At 41.7% G+C, this 19,959-nt stretch overlaps 1 protein-coding gene across 5 annotated transcripts in view; it reads right to left on the reverse strand.

The window, feature by feature from the left end:
• The window catches only part of LOC125466883 (cell adhesion molecule 1), a 376,965-nt gene that overhangs the window by 109,924 nt on the left and 247,082 nt on the right, over positions 1 to 19,959 (reverse strand). For 4 of the 5 annotated variants that reach the window (XM_048562003.2, XM_048562002.2, XM_048562000.2 and 1 more), the window contains exon 2: positions 4,608 to 4,628. The exons of the other annotated variant lie outside the window; for it this stretch is intronic. In XM_048562003.2, coding sequence (XP_048417960.1) covers positions 4,608 to 4,628 — 21 coding nt within the window. The remainder of the gene's footprint in view (positions 1 to 4,607; positions 4,629 to 19,959) is intronic. 5 annotated transcript variants of the gene reach the window in all.

The following is a 19,959-nucleotide window of genomic DNA, read 5'->3' on the forward strand; positions in this document are numbered from 1 at the left end:
TCTGTAAAGACTGCTGTTTAATGTGAACAAGAACAAACAAACTTGCATTTCTATAGCACTTTATCTCTTGAAGCAAAATCCGTGTGTGTCAGGGAAACTCGAGAACTAGCAGCATCTGTGCAGAGAGAAAACGAGTTAAATGCTTTTGAGCCCAATGTGATTCTTATCTGTTTTGTTTCTTCTTCTGAAGTCATTGGACTAGCAGCATTCACTCTGCATCTTTCTCCACAAATGCCGAGAGACCAACTGAGTTTCTCTAACACTTTTTATTTTAGATCTCAGCATCCACGATATTTTGCTTTTCAGACGTTACCGCTTGACCTGGATTTTCACTTTGCTGAGACATTGTTTCTAACCATGGTCTTATTTTTCGTTGACTGGAAGTTCCAGTTGAGGGACATCAACCAATGAACAAGCTGCATATGTGCTTTGAAATTGCTTTGCTGAAACCACTAACAGAGGCTGGCAGTGCAGAGGGAAGCCTCCAGGCCTTCATATCTCAAAGACAAGGCTGATCCTACTATCTGGCCAAAGCTGTGAATCACCCTCTGCTGTAAAAATTTCCTTTGCCCTTGAAAGGCACAACATCCACCCTTTGTCACAGCTGCTTCCTGTAGCAAATCACTACATTTGAGTCTCTCACTGCTAAATGAAGATAGTCCTTATTCTTTTAAGTTGATAGCATCCTTTATGGTTTTGTCAACTAATTGGCCACTGCCTTTTCATTTCACCAAAACGTTCCCTAATTTTCAAAACATTTATTAAAGATTTCTTAGCTTTCTCTGCCTCTGAGGAAGTACCCCAGTATTAGCAATCGCATCAGATGCTAATTAATTTACATTCCTAACATGTCAAAAACATACAGAACCCTTCTCTATCCTCAAAAAGCAAAAAGGCTGGAGCTCCTGCGGCAATCAATCTCTTTGGCACATGTCACCATATTGCTTTCTTCCCCTGGTAGTACATGACATCAGAGGAACATCTCCCGATGTCAGCATTATTCCCAAGTCAGGCAGAGAACAGTTACATATGGACTACAGTTCTAACGATCCAGCCCTCATTTCTTACACCAGCTATTGTGTGACCCAGTCAAATTGGCTTCTTGCCAAATTACGAACAATTTTAGGCTTCTGGCCAAAGCCCATCATGAATTGGATTAAAACTCCTTTCGCATGGGACCCTTACCAGATAGAACATAGAACATAGAAAAGTACAGCACAGTACAGGCCCTTCGGCCCACAATGTTGTGCTGTGGAATATTCCTAATCCAAAAATAAAATAACCTAAACTACATTCCCCTCAATTCACTGCTGTCCATGTGCATGTCCAGCAGTCGCTTAAATGTCACTAATGACTCTGCTTCCAGATAGACAAACTTGAAGCCAGTTCCTAGAAGTGAATGCTACGTGTCTAAAATCACTCCATGGCTTTGGAATCTGTTCCCTGGGGTACTTAGAGGGGTACACAGTAGTTGAAAAATTATCCAAATCTTCTTGCTCAAATTCTCTGCTCCTATTTATATATCACAAAATGCCACTGGTTGTATTATGAAGTGGAGGATGGCCAAGGACTCAGCTTGTGAGGAGGAGCTGTCCTGCTGATTCTATCCTGGCGAGCACAGAACCCGGTAAGCGAGTTTGCCCCAAACCACCCAAAAGGCAGCACCAAGCAGCAGGCCCCTTGAGGCCAAGAACCAGGCAAGGTCCTAGTAGAGATAATAAGAACTGCTGACACTGGAGTCAGATATAACACAGTGTAGAGCTGAAGGAACACAGCAGGCCAGGCAGCAGCAGAGGAGCAGGAAAGTTGACGTTTCAGGTAAGGACCAATCTTGCAGAAAATTTTTCTGAACAAAAGGTCCTGACCCAAAATGTCACCTTTCCTATTCCTGATGCTGCCTGGCCTGCTGTGTTCCTCCAGCTCCAGACCATGTTATCCACGGTTCGAGCAGGCAGACTGCAGCTTGATGAGCAAAACCTCACCGGCCACCAATGACCCTGAGCTACATTCTCAGGACTTCCTGCAGTGGAGCCTCAAAGAGTATTGTAGAATACACAATTAAAAATAAGAAAAAATGATCAATATCATTTTAACAGTTACTTCATTTTCCAATTTGGAATTTAGCCAAAGTACTATATTCTAATTCTGAGAGCACAGGTATAAGTTTTAACTTTTTTTAAAACCTAAGAAAGGCCCCACAGAACCCAACTCATGTTTAAACATTTATTCTTTTGGCAATCATTATTTCACTTCAGGTTGCTTCGCTGAAATTTATAATTTTCAGGATTGCCACCTCCTCCACAACTTTAATTGAAGACTTTATTCCAGGTGAATTCATAATTCCTTTATCTAATCATATCTGTTCTATTCCACTTCTAGGATCTGGTAGAATAAAGGCCCACACAAGTTACAAATCTGGTGCTTTTTCCTTGTTGAGTCCAGCTGATTTTTCATCAACCAAACCCATTTTTTGTTCTACTTCCTCCCCTGAGGTATTTATATTTTCACTTCCACTATCAGTTGTAGACATGGAGAGAAACAGGTTTTCCAAATATTGTTTTTGGACATTCTTAGCAAGTCCTCAATATTGCGTACCAGCCTCTTTTTCCAACTTCCATTCCTATTTGTGTGCTATGCACAACAAATCTCTCTACAATTGCTCTGTAGGTTAAGCCTTGTAAAGATTCCATGCAATTTTGTCTCTTCCCTCTGTCTACTTTATTCCCCGGTTCATTCATCAACGGGACAATTTCTTAAACAAGCCACTTTTGTTCAGTCTATTACTCTGAAAGGAGAGGAAAAGAAAATACAACTGGGATAAAATAACACTGGGGGAAACTTCAATGTGAATGAAAGAGATGCATTTGCATTTGCCTTGTTTCCTGTAACAATTTCTACTACCAGTAGAAACAGGCTGACAACTGAGTATTTCATATTTGCTGTGGTCAAAAAGATTGTCTGGGTGTCACTGTTGTCTGAGGACGAAGTTCCTTAAATCATTCTCATATCAAATAACGGCCATTATGTAACATAAGAAAAATTTATTATTGGTGAAATAATTTTGATGTTCACATCAAGCTTCTATGAATTGCCTTCATTTGATTCTCTTGAGATTTCGATTTCTGTCTATTACTTACCAAAGTCAAAAAAAACACTACACAGCAGAAACTGACTGGTGGTGGTGGGGGAGGGGGGGAGGTGGTCGTCGGAGAAGTGAAATTGTTGCTTGGGATGAATTTAGTTTGGGATTATCAACTGGTTGGACTGAAGGGTCTGTTTCCATCATGTACTACTCTATAAAAATTGGAGGGTCAGAGCAAAGGGTCAAGGATGAAAATGTTAAAATTGAGGCACTGCTCAACTGGGAGATAATGCAGATATCTGAGCAATGTTTCACCAATGCTGCACAATGCGCCATGGAACAGTGTATAGGCTGGTCTTGGTGATTTCCATGCTAAGCTGTGTGCCATGATAGCAGTCTGATGACACCGATTTATATTTTCAGCAGAACGAACAGAAACATGCAATGTAGCATTTTTCTCTTTCAACTCTTTCCCCAAACTTGCCTGGGGTTCAAAAGGCATCTGAGATCAGCTCCTTGGCTGGCCAGTCATGTGGAACAAAGAAACTGTTCTCTTTAAAACAAAAATCTTTTAAGAATGGCAGCTTTAAATGAAGCCACTGAAAAACATTATGTATGTGCATTGCAAAGCAGCTTCTCTGTACAATGAACAAAAGGCAACTTGGTTGTCAGAACACAGCAAGCAGTTACCATAACACCCGCATAAATCTTCATTTTATAACAATGAATACATCATATCTGTCCCAAAAGAAGGCAGAAAATTCTATCTACTCTACATTATCCATTCAGATTCATTTGCCTCATTGTTCTAATACATGCACAGTCATGTGTCACCCATTCAGCTACAGATATTTCCTCAGCTTTTCGCTACATGCGATCCAAGTTTAAAATGTGCACCAGCAGAACATCAGGGTGTTCACCAAGCAACCTACTACATCTCAAATCCAGGCATGCTATAGAGACGCAAGTTTTACGTCACAAAACGTTCATGTTTAAAATGGAAAGGAGGCACAGCATGCACAAGGAGTTCCAGTCTGCTAATGAGATCCCATGGTAATCAATGGAACGCAGTTTTTGATCAAAGATTTGCTTAAGAAGCCCTTTGATTATACTGCCCGTGGACAAAAACCCACCAAGTTTCTGTTCGAGAGATTTTGGCTCAACCTTAGCTTCAAACACAGTCCACAAGTCTAGTAGAGAAAATTAAATCAGAGGAAGTCCACGTTCCAAAATAAGTAATTAAGCTTTGAATTTTGCCTTAGTCCTTAATTTACTTTTGGTGGACGATGTCATTATCAGAATGCAAGGAAATCTTAAATGACACTACTAATACTTGCATCTTTCTATCCCCATTCCAAGACATCAAAAAATTGCTTGTTTAAAGCAGATACTCAAAAATTAATAATTATTGCATGTGTTGGTTCAGTAGCTGGCCATTTAATTCACAGCTCTTTTCCTTGTTAAAGTGATACCCATGTGAAACAGAAAGAATCCGAGCTTAAGAAATGCATTTGTTCTTCTCTACCTTCGATCTCTTGTGCAGCCCCTGTGAGAACATAGCGGTTTGGGTAGAGGAAGAGGAAAAAAAAGACAAAAGAAAAACAAGTTTAGAAGTCAGCATTGGCCACGTGTGATTAAAGCTCTTACAAAAATATGCAATCACGAGAACATGAAAAACATTTAAATTTACTGATAACCTGTGGAGGGGGAAGCATGGTGGATGATAGAGTGCAAGCAATGCAGTCATTAGCATGATAAGGTTCAGTGTGTACTTCACACATCTATTCAGCTCCAAGACCAGACAGCTACTAAAGCCCAACACAGGCTCTTATTTTCCCTCGCCCTTAAATCCAAACCGAATCCAAATATGTTTTGTTTTGAAGGTTTGAGAAATTAACATCTTGACACGCATTAATCCTCCCAATGATCTCCTGGGCCAGCAAGTATCATGACGACAAATGATTAAATCCTCAGGAAGAAAGAGACATGCAACATTCAGCCAAATCAGGACAGAAGCACTTTTGATGTCTTATGTCAAGAACTGTGTCAAAAAACTAAATTAAGCCATTTTTCTGATATCATAACTGTTAGGTTCACAGATTGAAGTCCATGCTTATTAACACTGCTTCCCTGACATGCCCACTAAATGTACAGTGTGTAGTTATATCAGTCAGTGCACTTATGGTTCAGTAACAAGCAACCTAATAATGTAATACTGAACTATCTTGACAGAAACATTAATAAGTCTTCACTTTATCATCACGCCCAATAAACATTGGTGCCTAAAGCTGCAGATGGTCTCACATCTAGAATTCCTTCCTAGTGTTCTTTCCGAATGATTTGAAAAGATAATCAGAGAAGTGCACCCTACTGTTATAGCAGCTACGTGTAACTCTGCTGAGGGCACAGGTATTACTGTGAATGGCTCTTCACATGCTAAGCTTCAGATTTGCCAAATGATTGGAAGACAAGAGGAGGAGGGGGGTGAGGGGAAGAAGTCTACAAAGAAGGCAATTAACAGATGGTGGTGAAAAGTCTCCTAGCATTTGGATGGAGAGAGGCACATCACAAAACTAGAAGTGAAGCTTTCTTAGTTAGGCAGTGTCCACAGTAGCAGTCAAGAACACAAAATGTACAAATACCGAGGTAGTGGTCTATTGCAGTTCTTCCTTCGCATTAAAAATTTATCCCACAAGAAAAACCTTAATAGAATATGACTGCTACATGGAAATAACAGCAAATGTACCTAAACCTTAAGTGAAATTCTCAGATCTTCTTTCACTAACACATTTTAAAACAAAAGGACAAATCTAAAAGTCAACAGGCAATACAATTTTTCTGAAAAGATTTCAGACTCTGCTTTACAAAATTTCTCAAGGCCTCCATAGCAACGACCTCATGAGGTCCGCAAATAAGTAACTGAGAAATCCAAATTGCTATTACAAGAAAGGTCAACATAGGCAGTTAAAATACTTCAACCATGTAATTTTTTTTGAAGTGCATCAGATAAATTATATTTACTGTTCACTCCTTGTCATGTTTATTCCAGATGCATCTCCAGCATGACAATGCTGCAATCTCAATTCTCTGGTCACCATAGAGCAATGGGCTCATTCTGCTCTCCTCATCCACTTCACAACTTTCAACTTCAACAGGAGAAATGTTAACAGAGGGTGAAAGACAGCATCTAACATTGTTGTACCTAATTGTGTCAAACAGGAAAGCACCTTCCATTCTGTTCCAAATAAACTGGCTTGGTTTCAACCTCAACATTGTCAGTGACATTTCATAGATGAGAGAGCACTGTGACCTATTGGAGCAAACTTGCTCATAAATGATTTTTTGAAATCTATTGGCCTCTCTTCACATCAGCAGCCATGTTGCAAATGTAAATTGTGCTGCATCAGAGTAGTACTATAAACAACTTATCACAAAATAGAAAACAAAAACAGCCTTTTGGACACTTCAGTTCAGAAATGGTACGTTGACTCTCAAACAGACAGCATTAGAATGAGAACAGAAATAGGGAACTCTTGCTGCAATTGTACACAACCTTGGCGAGACACAGCTGGAATACTGTGTATAGATGGTCTCCTTACTGAGGATGATGTTCTGGCTACGTGGGGGGAGCACAACAAAAATACATTTACAGCCACGATCATTCTGTATGGTGGAGCAGTCTTGAATCAGAATGGCCTATTCCTGCTCCACTTTTTTTTTTGTTATGAAGCGTGACAGTTCTGCGAGTGTAAGATCCAATTCTCTCAAGTAATGCAAGGGTTTTGTTCTTTCAAGTTTATTCTTTGTGTTAATCATTTTGTTTAGAACACAACTCCAATATTTACCCCAAGTTTGCCTTTTTCTAGTCTTCCAGTCTATTCCACTAATCTGAAATGGTTAGATTAGATTCCCTACAGTGTGGAGTCAGGCCCTTCAGCCCAACAAGTCCACACCGCCCCTTGGAGCATCCCACCCAGACCCATCGTCCTATAACCCACTCACCCCCGAACACTGTGGGCAATTTAGCATGGCCAATCCATCTAACCTGCACATCTTTGGGCTGTGGGAGGAAACCAGAGTACCCGGAGGAAACCCACACGACATGGGGAGAATGTGTGAACTCTGCACAAACGGTCACCTGAGGCTGGAATCGAACCAGGGTCCCTGGTGCTGAGAGGCAGCAGTGCTAACCACTGAGCCACCGTGCCACCCCTAAGCTTCCTTTGCACTGTACTTTGTGCAAAGTCGCCTTGCAGTCGACTAAAGGCCCAATTTTCTCGAGCATGTTCTCATACCAAAGATAGTACTGCAGTGTCAACGTCACTGGAGTAAGACTCCAGAGGCCCAGGCTAAATGCTCCGGTAGCACAGTATCAAATCCCACCATGGAGGCTGGTGGAATTTGAATTCAAGAAATCTGGAATGAAAAAACTAGCTTCGCTGTGACCACGAAACCATTCTTGATTTTTGCAAAAACCTATCTGGTTCACTAATGTTTTTCAGGGAAGGAAATCTACTATCTTCAAATCGGGTCTGACCTATAATCGGACTCCAAATCCATAGCACATGGGTGAGACTTAACTGTCCTCTGAAATGGTCAAGCAAGTCACTAAGTTCTAGGTCAATAAATGCTGGCCTTCCCAGTGATAAAAACTGAAAGAATAAAAGAAATAGAAATAAGAGCGGGATTCAAAACCCGGAAGACTTTGCTTTAAACTTCTTTGAATCCCGGTCATTAGCTGCTCGAGCAGCTGAGAAATTGGCGACAATGAGGCAGATCTTGGAGACGAAATGCTTCAAAGGAGTCCTGCAGCTGAGAAATGGGGAGAAATAACAGAGTAACAGACACAGAGGCTTGGGATTGGGGGAGCAGTGAGCGGGACTGGATGAAAAGCAGAGAAACCTGAGAGGCAAGCTATTATCAGTGCATGCCTTTCTTGGTAGAGGTTTTGTTGAAGCTTACCTCAGTTCTGTTCTAACAGAACCGGGGAAAGCATGTAATAAAACGTGAGGCTGGATGAACACAGCAGGCCAAGCAGCATCTCAGGAGCACAAAAGCTGACGTTTCGGGCCTAGACCCTTCATCAGAGAGGGGGATGGGGAGAGGGAACTGGAATAAATAGGGAGAGAGGGGGAGGCGGACCGAAGATGGAGAGAAAAGAAGATTGGTGGAGAGAGTATAGGTGGGGAGGTAGGGAGGGGATAGGTCAGTCCAGGGAAGACGGACAGGTCAAGGAGGTGGGCTGAGGTTAGTAGGTAGCTGGGGGTGCGGCTTGGGGTGGGAGGAAGGGATGGGTGAGAGGAAGAACCGGTTTAGGGAGGCAGAGACAGGTTGGACTGGTTTTGGGATGCAGTGGGTGGGTGGGGAAGAGCTGGGCTGGTTGTGTGGTGCAGTGGGGGGAGGGAACGAACTGGGCTGGTTTAGGGATGCAGTAGGGGAAGGGGAGATTTTGAAACTGGTGAAAGCATGTGTTGGCCCTTTCGGTGTCTCTGAATTTATTCATGAGGCTTCTGCTACAGTTCCCTATGGGCAGCACATCCACAACTAAAGCCAAATGTCAAAACTGCAAAATGGCACAGAGCAGAGAATGGAGTGGCTGTTTTAAACTCACGCTCCACGCCATTCCAATTGAATGTAGTGGAGTTAAAACTCACCTTGGGAATAAGCTTAGAGACTCTGACTTGAATTGTCTTCAAGGCTTGTATATCTTATCTGAAGGCTAGAACTGGAAGAGTTTAAGACTATGTGGCTATATATGTTTTAAAGGTCCTGGCTCAGCTGCACTTTCCTCAACAGGGTGCATGCATCCAGTCCTATTTATTTGATTGATTGCTATTCTGCAGTAATCAGACTAATTGATCACCAGGTCAATTGCTTTATCCTTGGTTTGGTCGCTGCCCTTGAATAAAGAGGTTGTCATTTTTAACGGATATGCTGTCATTCATATTTATCCATATTAAATTTTATCTACCATTGTTCTTCCACTTACAGCCATCCTTGCGTCAATATCAAGTCTTCATATGAAGCAGATTGTGTTTAACTACATAGGCCTAAAGGAAAAGCTTTATAGGAACATTTAATATTAAACATCTAACATTGCTTGGTGAATTCTTTTTTGAAGGATTGTGTGAAATGGATTTCATTAAGTTTCGTGGAAATACTTGGGAGTGGTTTCTTTAAAAAGGCCATTGAAAGTTCACAGTAGGCATTCGAGTTTCAGTTTAGAAGTGTTGTGTGTATCACTACATCGGTGATAATTGCTTGCTTTCCTGCAAATCCTTTTTGAAAATTATTTTGAACAGAAACTGGCATGGAGAAATCTGGCTGAATCTGCTTCAGGAGGGACACCTGTTAAGAATAAGTTGAATTGGAGGATGCTCGCTAAGAACAAGCAGCCCAGCTAAGCTCTCCCATTTCTGAAATGAAAGCCCTCTATATCTCTTCAAGGTGGAACCTATTTGTGAAAACATAGGTGCACTAACATTAAGATCCTTTATTCAGAACAAACTTGCTTGTTAGACTGCAGAGACAACCGTTGATTAGTTTGACTTATAGAATCCCGACAGTATAGAAGCAGGCCATTCAGCCCACAGAATCCAGATCAAACTTCCAAACAGCATCCCACCCAGACCCACCCCAATTATCCCTGTAGCCTTGCATTTCCATGGCTACTCTACCTAGCCTGCACACCCCTGGACACTAGGGGCTATTTAGCATGGCCAATCCACTTAACCTGCGTTTCTTTGGATCATGGGAGGAAGCCCACGTAGACACAGGGAGAATGTGCAAGCTCCACAGAGACAGTCGTCCAAGGATGGAATCAAACCCTGGTCCCTGGTGCTGAGAGGCAGCAATACTAACCAACGAGTCATCATTGCTGTCTACAATCCCCAGTGTTTCATACTGCAGACTCATACAGAACCATACATTGTCATACAGCATGGAAACAGACCCTTCAGTCCAACCAAACAATCTCCAACTAAACTCATCCCACCTCTCCAAGCATTTCCAAGTCATGTACTTAATCCAAATGTCTCGAACATTGTATTCGTACCCACGTCCACCACTTCCTCAAAAATCTGACAATTTATCCTTTTGCTTTCAACAACCTCTGCGCGCCCCCCCCCCCCCCGCCCCGCCATTGGTCAGTGTTCTTTTTTTTAAACAAAGGAGAATTCAGTTTTTAATCTTTTCCTCAACTGGAGATATTTCTGAGTTAAACATCTGTGTTTCTATATTACTGACTGTGCATATTAAACAGTAAGGACATAATAATTATCTTTTACTTTGATAAAACAAAAATAATTGTGTTTATTAAGAAACTCAGTTGACAGATATTGGTGTCTAAAACCAAACATGGCACTTAATTGGCCTGCTTGGCAACTGAAAATAGTATGTTTATTTTATACTGAGACCCACGAACATTTGTCTAGCCCAAGTTTTAAGTGCTTGTACAAATATTGAATTGTGAGATTCTCAAAAACTTGTTATTAATCAATTGAAAACAAGTTATTCTGATTCTCAGGCCAACAAATATCCCTAAACAAACATTGGAAACTGATTTTTTTTTGCTACTCTCTCATTACTGTTTGTGGGACTTTTCCACATGCAAATTAACCTTGCTCACTGTTGGGTGTTCCAGCTTGCGGGAATCTCCATCCTGGGCCAGAGAGTGTTATTGGTCTATATGGTTGTTCCTATGTCCAAAACATAGTTGAGTGAATGATTAGATGTCACTCCATTCAACACAGGAAGAGCATACATTCAGCAGAAAAGGCAGTAATAATGCCAGTTCACTTTAGAGTCATAGACGCATACAGCACAGAAACAGACCCTTCAGTCCAACCAGTCCATGCCAAACATAATCCCAAACTAAACTAGTTCCACCTGCCTGCTCCCGGCCCATACTCCTCCAAACCCTTCCGATTCATATATCCACCCAAAATGTCTCTTAAATGTTGTAATTGTGCCCGCTTTGACCAATTCCCCGGGAAGTTCATTTTGCATGCAAATCACCGTAGGTGTAACAAATTTACCTTCTGCCTTTTTAAAAAATCTCTCTCTTTCTTACCTCAACGACGTGACCCTAGTTTTGAAATTCCCCATCTTAGGGAAAAGACAAATTCCATCAACTCTATCTACATCTCTCATTGTAGAATGAGCTTTCATCAGGTCATCTCTCAACCTCATGCACTCCAGAGCACAAAGTCCCAGCCTATCCAGCCTTTGCTTACACCTCAAACCCTCCATACATGGCAACATTCTGGTAAATCTCCTCTGAACATTTTCCAGCTTGATAACATCTTTCCTTCTATTTTGCATGACGAACATTCACACAATTAAAAAAATGTTGCCATTGGTTCCTTTAATGACAATGACTCAACGTTATGTCATGCTGAGTCACATTGACAAGGAAAGACTGTAATTCAATTCCTGGCACAAGTTATCACATCCAAGACATGTTAATGGTTAGGGTGGTGTTACGGGCAGAGGGGTACTGGGCAAAGAAATTCAGAAATCGAGTTTCCAGCTTCTGATAAAATGACACATCTCAGTGTAGATAAATTGGAGAAATTGGGAGAGATTCCCTTGGAGAAGGTCATGAAGAGATTTAATCAAGGCGTTTGAAATCAGAACAGGTCTGGGGGGACCAAGCAGACTCGGGGGTGGGGGGGGGGGGGGGGGGTGGTGGCGGGGGAGAAAAAAAGAGAAAGAAAGAAAGAGAGAGAGAGGGAGAGAGAGAACAAATCAGAAACAAGTAGTGAAGTTATGGGTCTGGCATGTGTTGTCTGGACACATGATGGAGGCAGGTTCAACTCAGGCTTTCAAGAGGAAATTGGAATTATCTGCAAAAGGAAGAACATACATAGCTACATTGAAAACACCAAGGAACGGCAATGGGCAAACTGACCACAGTCAACTACAACAGGCATGCTATGCTGGCTGGCTGCTTCTGTGCTGTAACAATTCTCTATTGCTAATTATTAACTAATACAGGCAAGTACTTGCAGAGGTGCACTGGGAAGGAATGAGCGTGGGCTTAGCTATGATAATCTCCAGAGCCAAAAAGCTTTGATATTTTTATGAAGGTTTGGTATCAAATACTCACATGGAACAAGTCTTTAGCATGAATCAACAACTTCGGTGCATGTGGTGGGGGAGAAAGGTAGAGCGAAGAAATTTAAACAAACTGGTAGGAAAAAGTCAAAGAATTTAACAAAAACAAATCTGCCAGCTTTATTTGCCATTGATGTCAACCACCCTTGTCCAATGAAAGAAATTATGCATTTTGCTCAGAGCCCAGTCATAAATGCAGCTCTGATTCACTGCAATTGCCATTAATCAGAAGCAAAGGGTCACATTAACCTTCAAAGAGTTAGAAACAGCGTGACCTGCACTGTGCCAATGTAGATACACAGCAAAGCATGTGGACAGATTCTGAACAATCACAAGAAAGTGTACAAAACGCCAAACTTCCTTTGTAACAGGCCAAATGCATAACACAAGCACTCGAACATGACCATCATACAATAGGCACGCTGAGCAACACTGTTTCTTAGCGACTAAGATGCTGAACACAAAACTTGCCAAGGGTGTACTGTACTTGTGAAAAAGAATTCTGCACTGACAAAATTAATGCAATGAAAATGCACATACGAGATCCATGACTTGACTAGGGAAACCATATTAGTGTTCTGGTAGTCTCTGCTGGGTTTCGGCTTATGGATTTTCCAGTTTGAGCACTCCGCTTGAGGCAGGTTTTCAGGGACTCAGTTAGGTACGAAAGCAAGCTGCCAGCATTTGCTAGACATATAACAAAAGCTGTGGGCTGATTCCATACCCATCCGGCTGGTTGTGGAAGGGCATGGCACACTGCATTGGTGGGTCGAGCAGACAGCAACTCTCACACTTGGATCCTGAAACCCAAATGAAGTAACACCCGATGTTGAGCCACTGCTATTTAGTGGCCGAGCTGCAGTTAGTAAGAGGCAGGTCGCTGGTTAAACAGGATTAATTCCCACAGATAAGTGATGAGTAACAAGGACATATCTTGCTACTGGTAATGGTCTAATAATCACATCACTCCTCGGGGCTCAATTAACTCTGTGGGATCAACTGAATTAAAACACTATTACAAGAAAGATGTTACCAAGTAGACATTCTGGTAAACCAACTATTTTCTTTGTGATAACAAAGCGCGAAGCTGGATGAACACAGCAGGCCCAGCAGCATCTCAGGAGCACAAAAGCTGACGTTTTGGGCCTAGACCCTTCATCAGAGAGGGGGATGGGGTGAGGGTTCTGGAATAAATAGGGAGAGAGGGGGAGGCTGACCGAAGACGGAGAGAAAAGAAGATGGGTGAAGAGGAGAGTATAGGTGGGGAGGTAGGGAGGGGATAGGTCAGTCCAGGGAAGACGGACAGGTCAAGGAGGCAGGATGAGGTTAGTAGGTAGGAGATGGAGGTGCGGCTTGGGGTGGGGTGTGCAGCTTACAAACCCACAGCAGACTGAGTTACAACATTGCATACCACCTACAGAGCTCTTAAAGGGTAAACTTTCTTAAAGCCAAGGTACATTATTACAAGGCAGCAGGAGGCACTGGGGTCAGGGTGAGGGAGGGGGTTTAAATAGATTAGAACAGGTAGGAGGAGGAGCCCTCCTATTCCACAAGCTTCAGTGCACGCATCCTTGTTGGTTGGATGCCACCACCTTGGATCTCATTTTCCTACATGCAGTCTGTAACAGCCCATGCTAAACAATCTTATGCACGGGTCTTTTGTAGCAATGGATGTCGTATTTCTGAATCACAACATGTATGTGCTTCTTGCCTAACCTATCAGAGCTTTAAAGGGGCCACTGACGAGCCAAGGACACTGTCCAGCTGACTTCATTTGTCTGCGTCACACAAGGGCAACAAGAGGAAGGATGACAAAACATCATCAAGTGCAGAGAAGATTAAAAGTGACACAGAACCAAGTCTAAAATAGCACAGATGAGGACAAGACACAAATGCTTGATTGCAATTTGATGAAAACTGAGAAATTCAGACTGGAAGCTGTACCAAAAGCTCCTACTTCCAATTGGATTGTCTATACCGCAATGCTTCCAGTAAAACAGGATCTATCCTTTTTGGTTTCATACTGGTTGTATGCTCATTCTGACGATCCACATAAATTTTAGCAGGCACCACAAGTTGTAGGCAATATCACATAAATGTAGCAAATATATTTAGCACAGATCCATGGTACAAATAAAAGAAATCTGGTCTGTTGGAAACAACCCTTTGCCATTTTTCTGGATACAGAGGCAAAGCATTTACTTTCAGCAATGCACATGGTAAAGATGTGGATTGCACAAGATTAGAACAACATCGATCTAACTAACACATTGCTCCTGCATCAATCTTAGTTATTGTGTATCATGTTGGTTGTGGAATACACTGTTGACTATTGAGATTGTGTTTTATTAAAGCTTTGCATTAAAAGAGAGTGGAATGTAAGTGAACTAAAATGGCATACAGAATTGAGTGTTTGGCTATAACTTCTGTTTCCAGCTCTGCTGGACAGTCTATAGGATTTGGAAGAATAACTTTCGAATCTAAACAATTGTCATTGCCTTTCAGCAAACGCAACCTTTTGTTGCCTTAATACTGCAGGAAATGACTAATGCAATGAGCTTCCCTGACAATTAATAGCTCTGCTCCCTTCAGGGCACGCAAGCTGTTGCCATGGTGTATGGCTCCTGCTCATCACCAGCCTGATCTGCACTAGTGCAGAATTTACGTTCTTTCAGCATTTCTGTGACTGTGTCCCAGTGCTTCCATTTGAATGATGGACAAGGATTCCACACTGACAGATGAATGGACATTGCCAACTGAGACACCCCGGAAAGAAGCAGATTATGCCAAGGATTCAGATACCACACTTCATAGAACACAATCAAATGTGAAACATACAAGTCGTATTGAGGACTGAGGACTGAGGCAGTGCTAAATATGTAGCTGACCTTCTGTTGCATCTGAATACTCAAAAGGTTATACTTTGCAAAACAATAAAATAGCCATGTTGACAATGTAAAATATAACTAAAGAGGAGAGCTTTTTCATATCTACATTGAACAAGCAGAGAGTAAGGGGAAAATAGATTACAACAGGGCTGCAGGAACCAGCGGAATCTATTGATGAGCTATGTTAAAAGTAGCCTTTGGTGGACCGAAATTAATCTGCCAATTTGTAATTATACTTGGTGGGACAGGGGAACATTTCTTCACAGAAGGCTCGGCAAATTGAAAAAAATGTTTCCTGTTGCTTTCATCATTTTCAGAAACAAATGCTGGTCAATACATCAACAGTAGGATTGTCAACATAAGACCCTAGCAACTGTATCTAAGGCAATAAAGAGAGATATTTGTCCTCGCATCTTTCATTGTCAAATAACCATTTGATGATGTTTCTTTCTGCATTCACCCAGATGACAGGGCACCAAGTGCCAACAAGAGTGGGCCAGCAGGAGCATTTGTCAGCCTCAGCTTGCCATCATAGTCAGGAGAAAGCAGAATGCATGTTTTCTTTTAATGCAGTTCATTTTGCACAGGTAGGTGCCCACATTCAATGTTCATTTCAGATAGGTTGGGGGGGGGGGGGGGGGGGGTGAAAAAAAAACAATGAAATGATGAATAAGCAAACAAATCTAGAATATTGTCCTCTCCGGATTTCAGTCAATCTGCAATATTTTGTTAGGCTTTCGCACATGTTGGTTTCAGAGTTGGAGGAGGACTGCAAATGAAATGTAGTCGAATGTCAGTCAGCTCCCACAGATATCCAAGACATGGTCACAGAACGGGGGCAAAGGCCTTTTGCTCACAGTGATACAGCAGAGAAAACAGACCAATTGTTCCAACTCGTCCGTGCGATATCTCAATCTGACCTAGTCCCATTTGCCAGCATTTGGCCCATATCCCTCTAAACCTTTCCTACTCACACTTAAAATACATCTGGATGGGTATATAACTGTACCAGCCTCAATCACTTCCACTGACTGTGTTCCATACATGCACCACCCTCTGCATGAGAAAGCCACCCTTCAGGTCCTTTCTGAATCTTAACCCTCTCACCTTAAACCTACGCCCTCTAGTTTTGGATTCCCTCACCCTAGGACAAAAGGGCCTTGGCTATTCACCCTATCCACACCTCTCATGATTTTGTGAACTTGCACAAAGTCATTCTTCAGCTTCCAATGCTCCAGGGAACGTCTTTCAACTAAGGATTCACATGCTCTTTCTGTTTCCTTGACTGCAAATAGCACTGCGAGGTGACAATAAATTACCACTCAAATATGGTATTAACATACTCAAAACTCCTTTTGCCCCTGTTTAAAGCACACAAAATTGGAGACACTTTCCACTTAGTGGAACTAAATCTATAGCAACATGCAGGGTTTGGGGAACACTTGCAGTGTTTGATCGATGACCTGAACCTTTCTACACCTAAGCATCTGCTCTGGGCAATCTCATTTTGTTCTGGTCCATTGCAAGTCGATACTCAACTCCAACCATAGTCGAGAACAAGCTTGCCTCCTGATTCCATTCCTATTCTAGTGCATATTGTAACAGACCACAATTTAAAGAGATGCACTGCTGTGACCTGGGAGTTTAAATTACTTCAATTTCATTGACAAAAATGCTCCATTTAAGCACTATTTTAGTTCTCTGTTGGAATTGATTTCCAGAATTTTGATGCAGTGACGGTGAAGGAACGGCGACGTAATTTCAAGCGAAGACTTGAAACACTATGGACCTTTTTATGCACACTGCAGTATTCATGCTTCAACGTACACCCAAAACACTCCCATAACCACGACTCTGAATGAATCACTTCATTGTCAAAAGGTGGCAAAATGATAGGTCAACCCCCACCTGCTGCACACTGTCCATGACATTAGGCCCTAGTGATGAAGCTCACAGTCAGCATTTCTGCAGAAGACGATGTTTGCTCATGTTAAAAGTGACAGTTACTCAATTAACATCTGCAGTCAGGAGACTATTTTCAGGCAAAGTCTGGTAAACAGTTGACATTTTCCCCTCTTTCTCTGTCACTCTACTTTCATCTTTGCCCATCAGTGGCCAAGTTGGACCTGATGCATTTGGTTCTCCATCTTGCCATAGATCGCACATGCACTTTAACTTAATAATCTCACTTAACATTATACATTTGGCAAGATGTCTGCTTTTGAAAAGCATATAGATGGTAAAAGACTTGTGCCTGGGCCGAACTTGAAGAAGTTTCAGCTTCCGGAATGTTGCTTCAGACTGAAATGTAATATTAACTCTGCTGTCAAATTTCTCGCTTTTCTTCCCCAGTTGCTTGAAAAACCACACCTGTGTGTTGCATCTGTACCTATGGCTATTGTAATTATGTACCGAGTTTCATCTAATTTGTTCCCTGAAGCAGTTACATAATCCAAACTAAAAACAATTCCTCATCATCTGCCTTGGCAATTTTGAAGACAAGATTTCAGTTTTTAAAACCCTGTTCGACGATAGAACCAAAATGATATAACCAAATCGCATACAGTGAGAGAGTTTGAAATGTCTCATTTGTAATTGGGTAAAGACCTTTGGACTTGGAAATAAGACTAGGCCATTTGGTCCATTGAACGTGTCCTGCCATTCAATAAATCACAGGTTGTGGTCTTAGCTCCATTTCTCTGTATACCTCTCCATAGTCTGACTCCCTCCATCAACAGTTTATCTAACAGTGCCTTGAATAAATGCAACAACAGATTCCATTACCTTCTGAGAAAGGAAGCCTTTTAAATAAGATTCCGGTTTCAACACTTGGATTATGTCAAGTTGGCTGACCCCAGTGGAGATTGTATAGAATTTACAGCATGGAAAAAGACCATTTGGTCTAAGTGACGCATGTCAGTTCCACATGAAACTCCTTGCCTCTTCTTTATATATCCTTGTCAGCACATCCACCTACGAACATACAAAATAGGAGCAGAAGTAGACAATTCAGCCATTTGGGCTTGTCTCACATTCAATGAAATTATGGCTGATTATATTTGCTTTGAATCCCACATTGCTATCTACACCTGAAAGGCCTTGATTCCCCAGCCAGAAAAGAACGTGCCCACCTTTAGCTTAAAATATTCAAAGTCACCATCTTCTTCCATTAGAGAGAATTTCAAAGACACAACACCCTGAAAGAAGAAAAATTGGCCACCTCACCACAGAGGAGAGACATAGAAAGCAATAGTCAGAACAAATGACTCAAGGATTTCTCTTGATTTGTATCCTTCACAAACATTTTTCCAACAGAGATTCTAGACCAAGATCAAATGCACAACTGTGAAATGCTCAGAAAACACTATGGGATTGCCAATAAGTCTTTCAGAAGCCAAAGTCAACAGAGGTCCCCAGCTTAAATTGAGTTAATGAGTCAAGAATGCATCATATCCAAGTATACACAGATGGGCAATTCTGAGGTGACACTCCTAGTGAGGTGTCACTTAGTGAAAGTTCACATGCACGCTGTTTTGCAATTATCACATGAAATAGCTGCAACATTATTAACCACTGCTTGGCTTTTTGTTTTGACCGGTCAAGTCTTCCTCCACAGCAGATTTAGAAGTTTTTACAAAATGGTAAAAAGGCCCTTTGTCCCATCATATCTGTGCCAGTCACCAAGCACTTTTCTATTCTAATCCCATTTTGCAGCACTTGTACTACAGCTCCTCTGATGCTGCCTGACCCATAGTTCCGCCAGCTCCGCACTGTATCGACCCTGACTCCAGCATCTGCAGTTCTTGCTGTTTCCGAGGGTTTCGGTGTTCTGTTTTGATCCATCTCAGTAGTTTATTGGGAGGTTGCCTGATAGCCCACAACTAAATCCTGCAAGCAATGTCACATTATTCCAAGGTGCTTGACCTTCTGTGTTTCACGATAAAGTTAAACGACCGCAATTCACTTCTTTAAATGTACAGACATTCTTTAATTCACAGCGGAGAAGGTCAATAGCAGCAAGGACCCAAGTTGAAGCAATCAATTATCCCAAAAGCAAAGAAGAGCTAAACTCAGAATGGCATTGTCTGCCATAAAGTATCACAAGAGGAAGCTCAGAAATTAATGAACTTTGTTGAACGGACAGGAACCAGACCAACCAGGCCCATACATTTCTAATTCCGTCCTTTCATATATGTCAGCATTTAAGTTATTGGATTAAACTTCTGAACTTGTTTATTTTCTGAACTGCTTCACATGATTTCTAATTTCAAACTCAGAGTTCAGGTTTGAGGGGAGTGGGTGTGGAGGCATAATTGAAGAGGATACAAGCAGCACAGGGTCTCTGCGCGGTGATCAAATACTTCCCAAACAGATACTGAACATATGAAAACAATACACAACTAGCACAGAACTGAGAGAAGTTTCTCCAGGCATGGTTTTGACAAAAGCAAAGATGCCCCAACAACAGGTCGTTATATCACCAAACAAAAATGAAAATAACAAGTCCAGTCATGTTCAAACTGAGATGTCTTTTTAAAAATTCAGGAGGGTTTGCATTTGTTAAAATTAATTTATAGCCATCCATGATCGGGGACTCCTTAGAACAGTTTATTTTTTTCTGTGTTATGACAGAGGAATGAATTTTTTAAAAAATCAGCATTGTAGATACGACTTAGAAATGTGCTCCAGTAACTATTCCCGTGGGAAGGATGGATCAATGACCTGGGGCATAGATTTAAAGTAAGGGACAGGAGGTTTAGGGGAAATGTGAGGATTATTTTTTACTCAGCAGGCAGTGGGAATGTGGTTGGTAACAGTGCAAACCCTCATAACATTTTAGTATTTAGACGTGCACTTGCCATGCCAAGGAAT

This window comes from Stegostoma tigrinum, chromosome 32 (assembly GCF_030684315.1).
Source record: "Stegostoma tigrinum isolate sSteTig4 chromosome 32, sSteTig4.hap1, whole genome shotgun sequence".
In the NCBI taxonomy this organism is placed as follows: domain Eukaryota; kingdom Metazoa; phylum Chordata; class Chondrichthyes; order Orectolobiformes; family Stegostomatidae; genus Stegostoma; species Stegostoma tigrinum.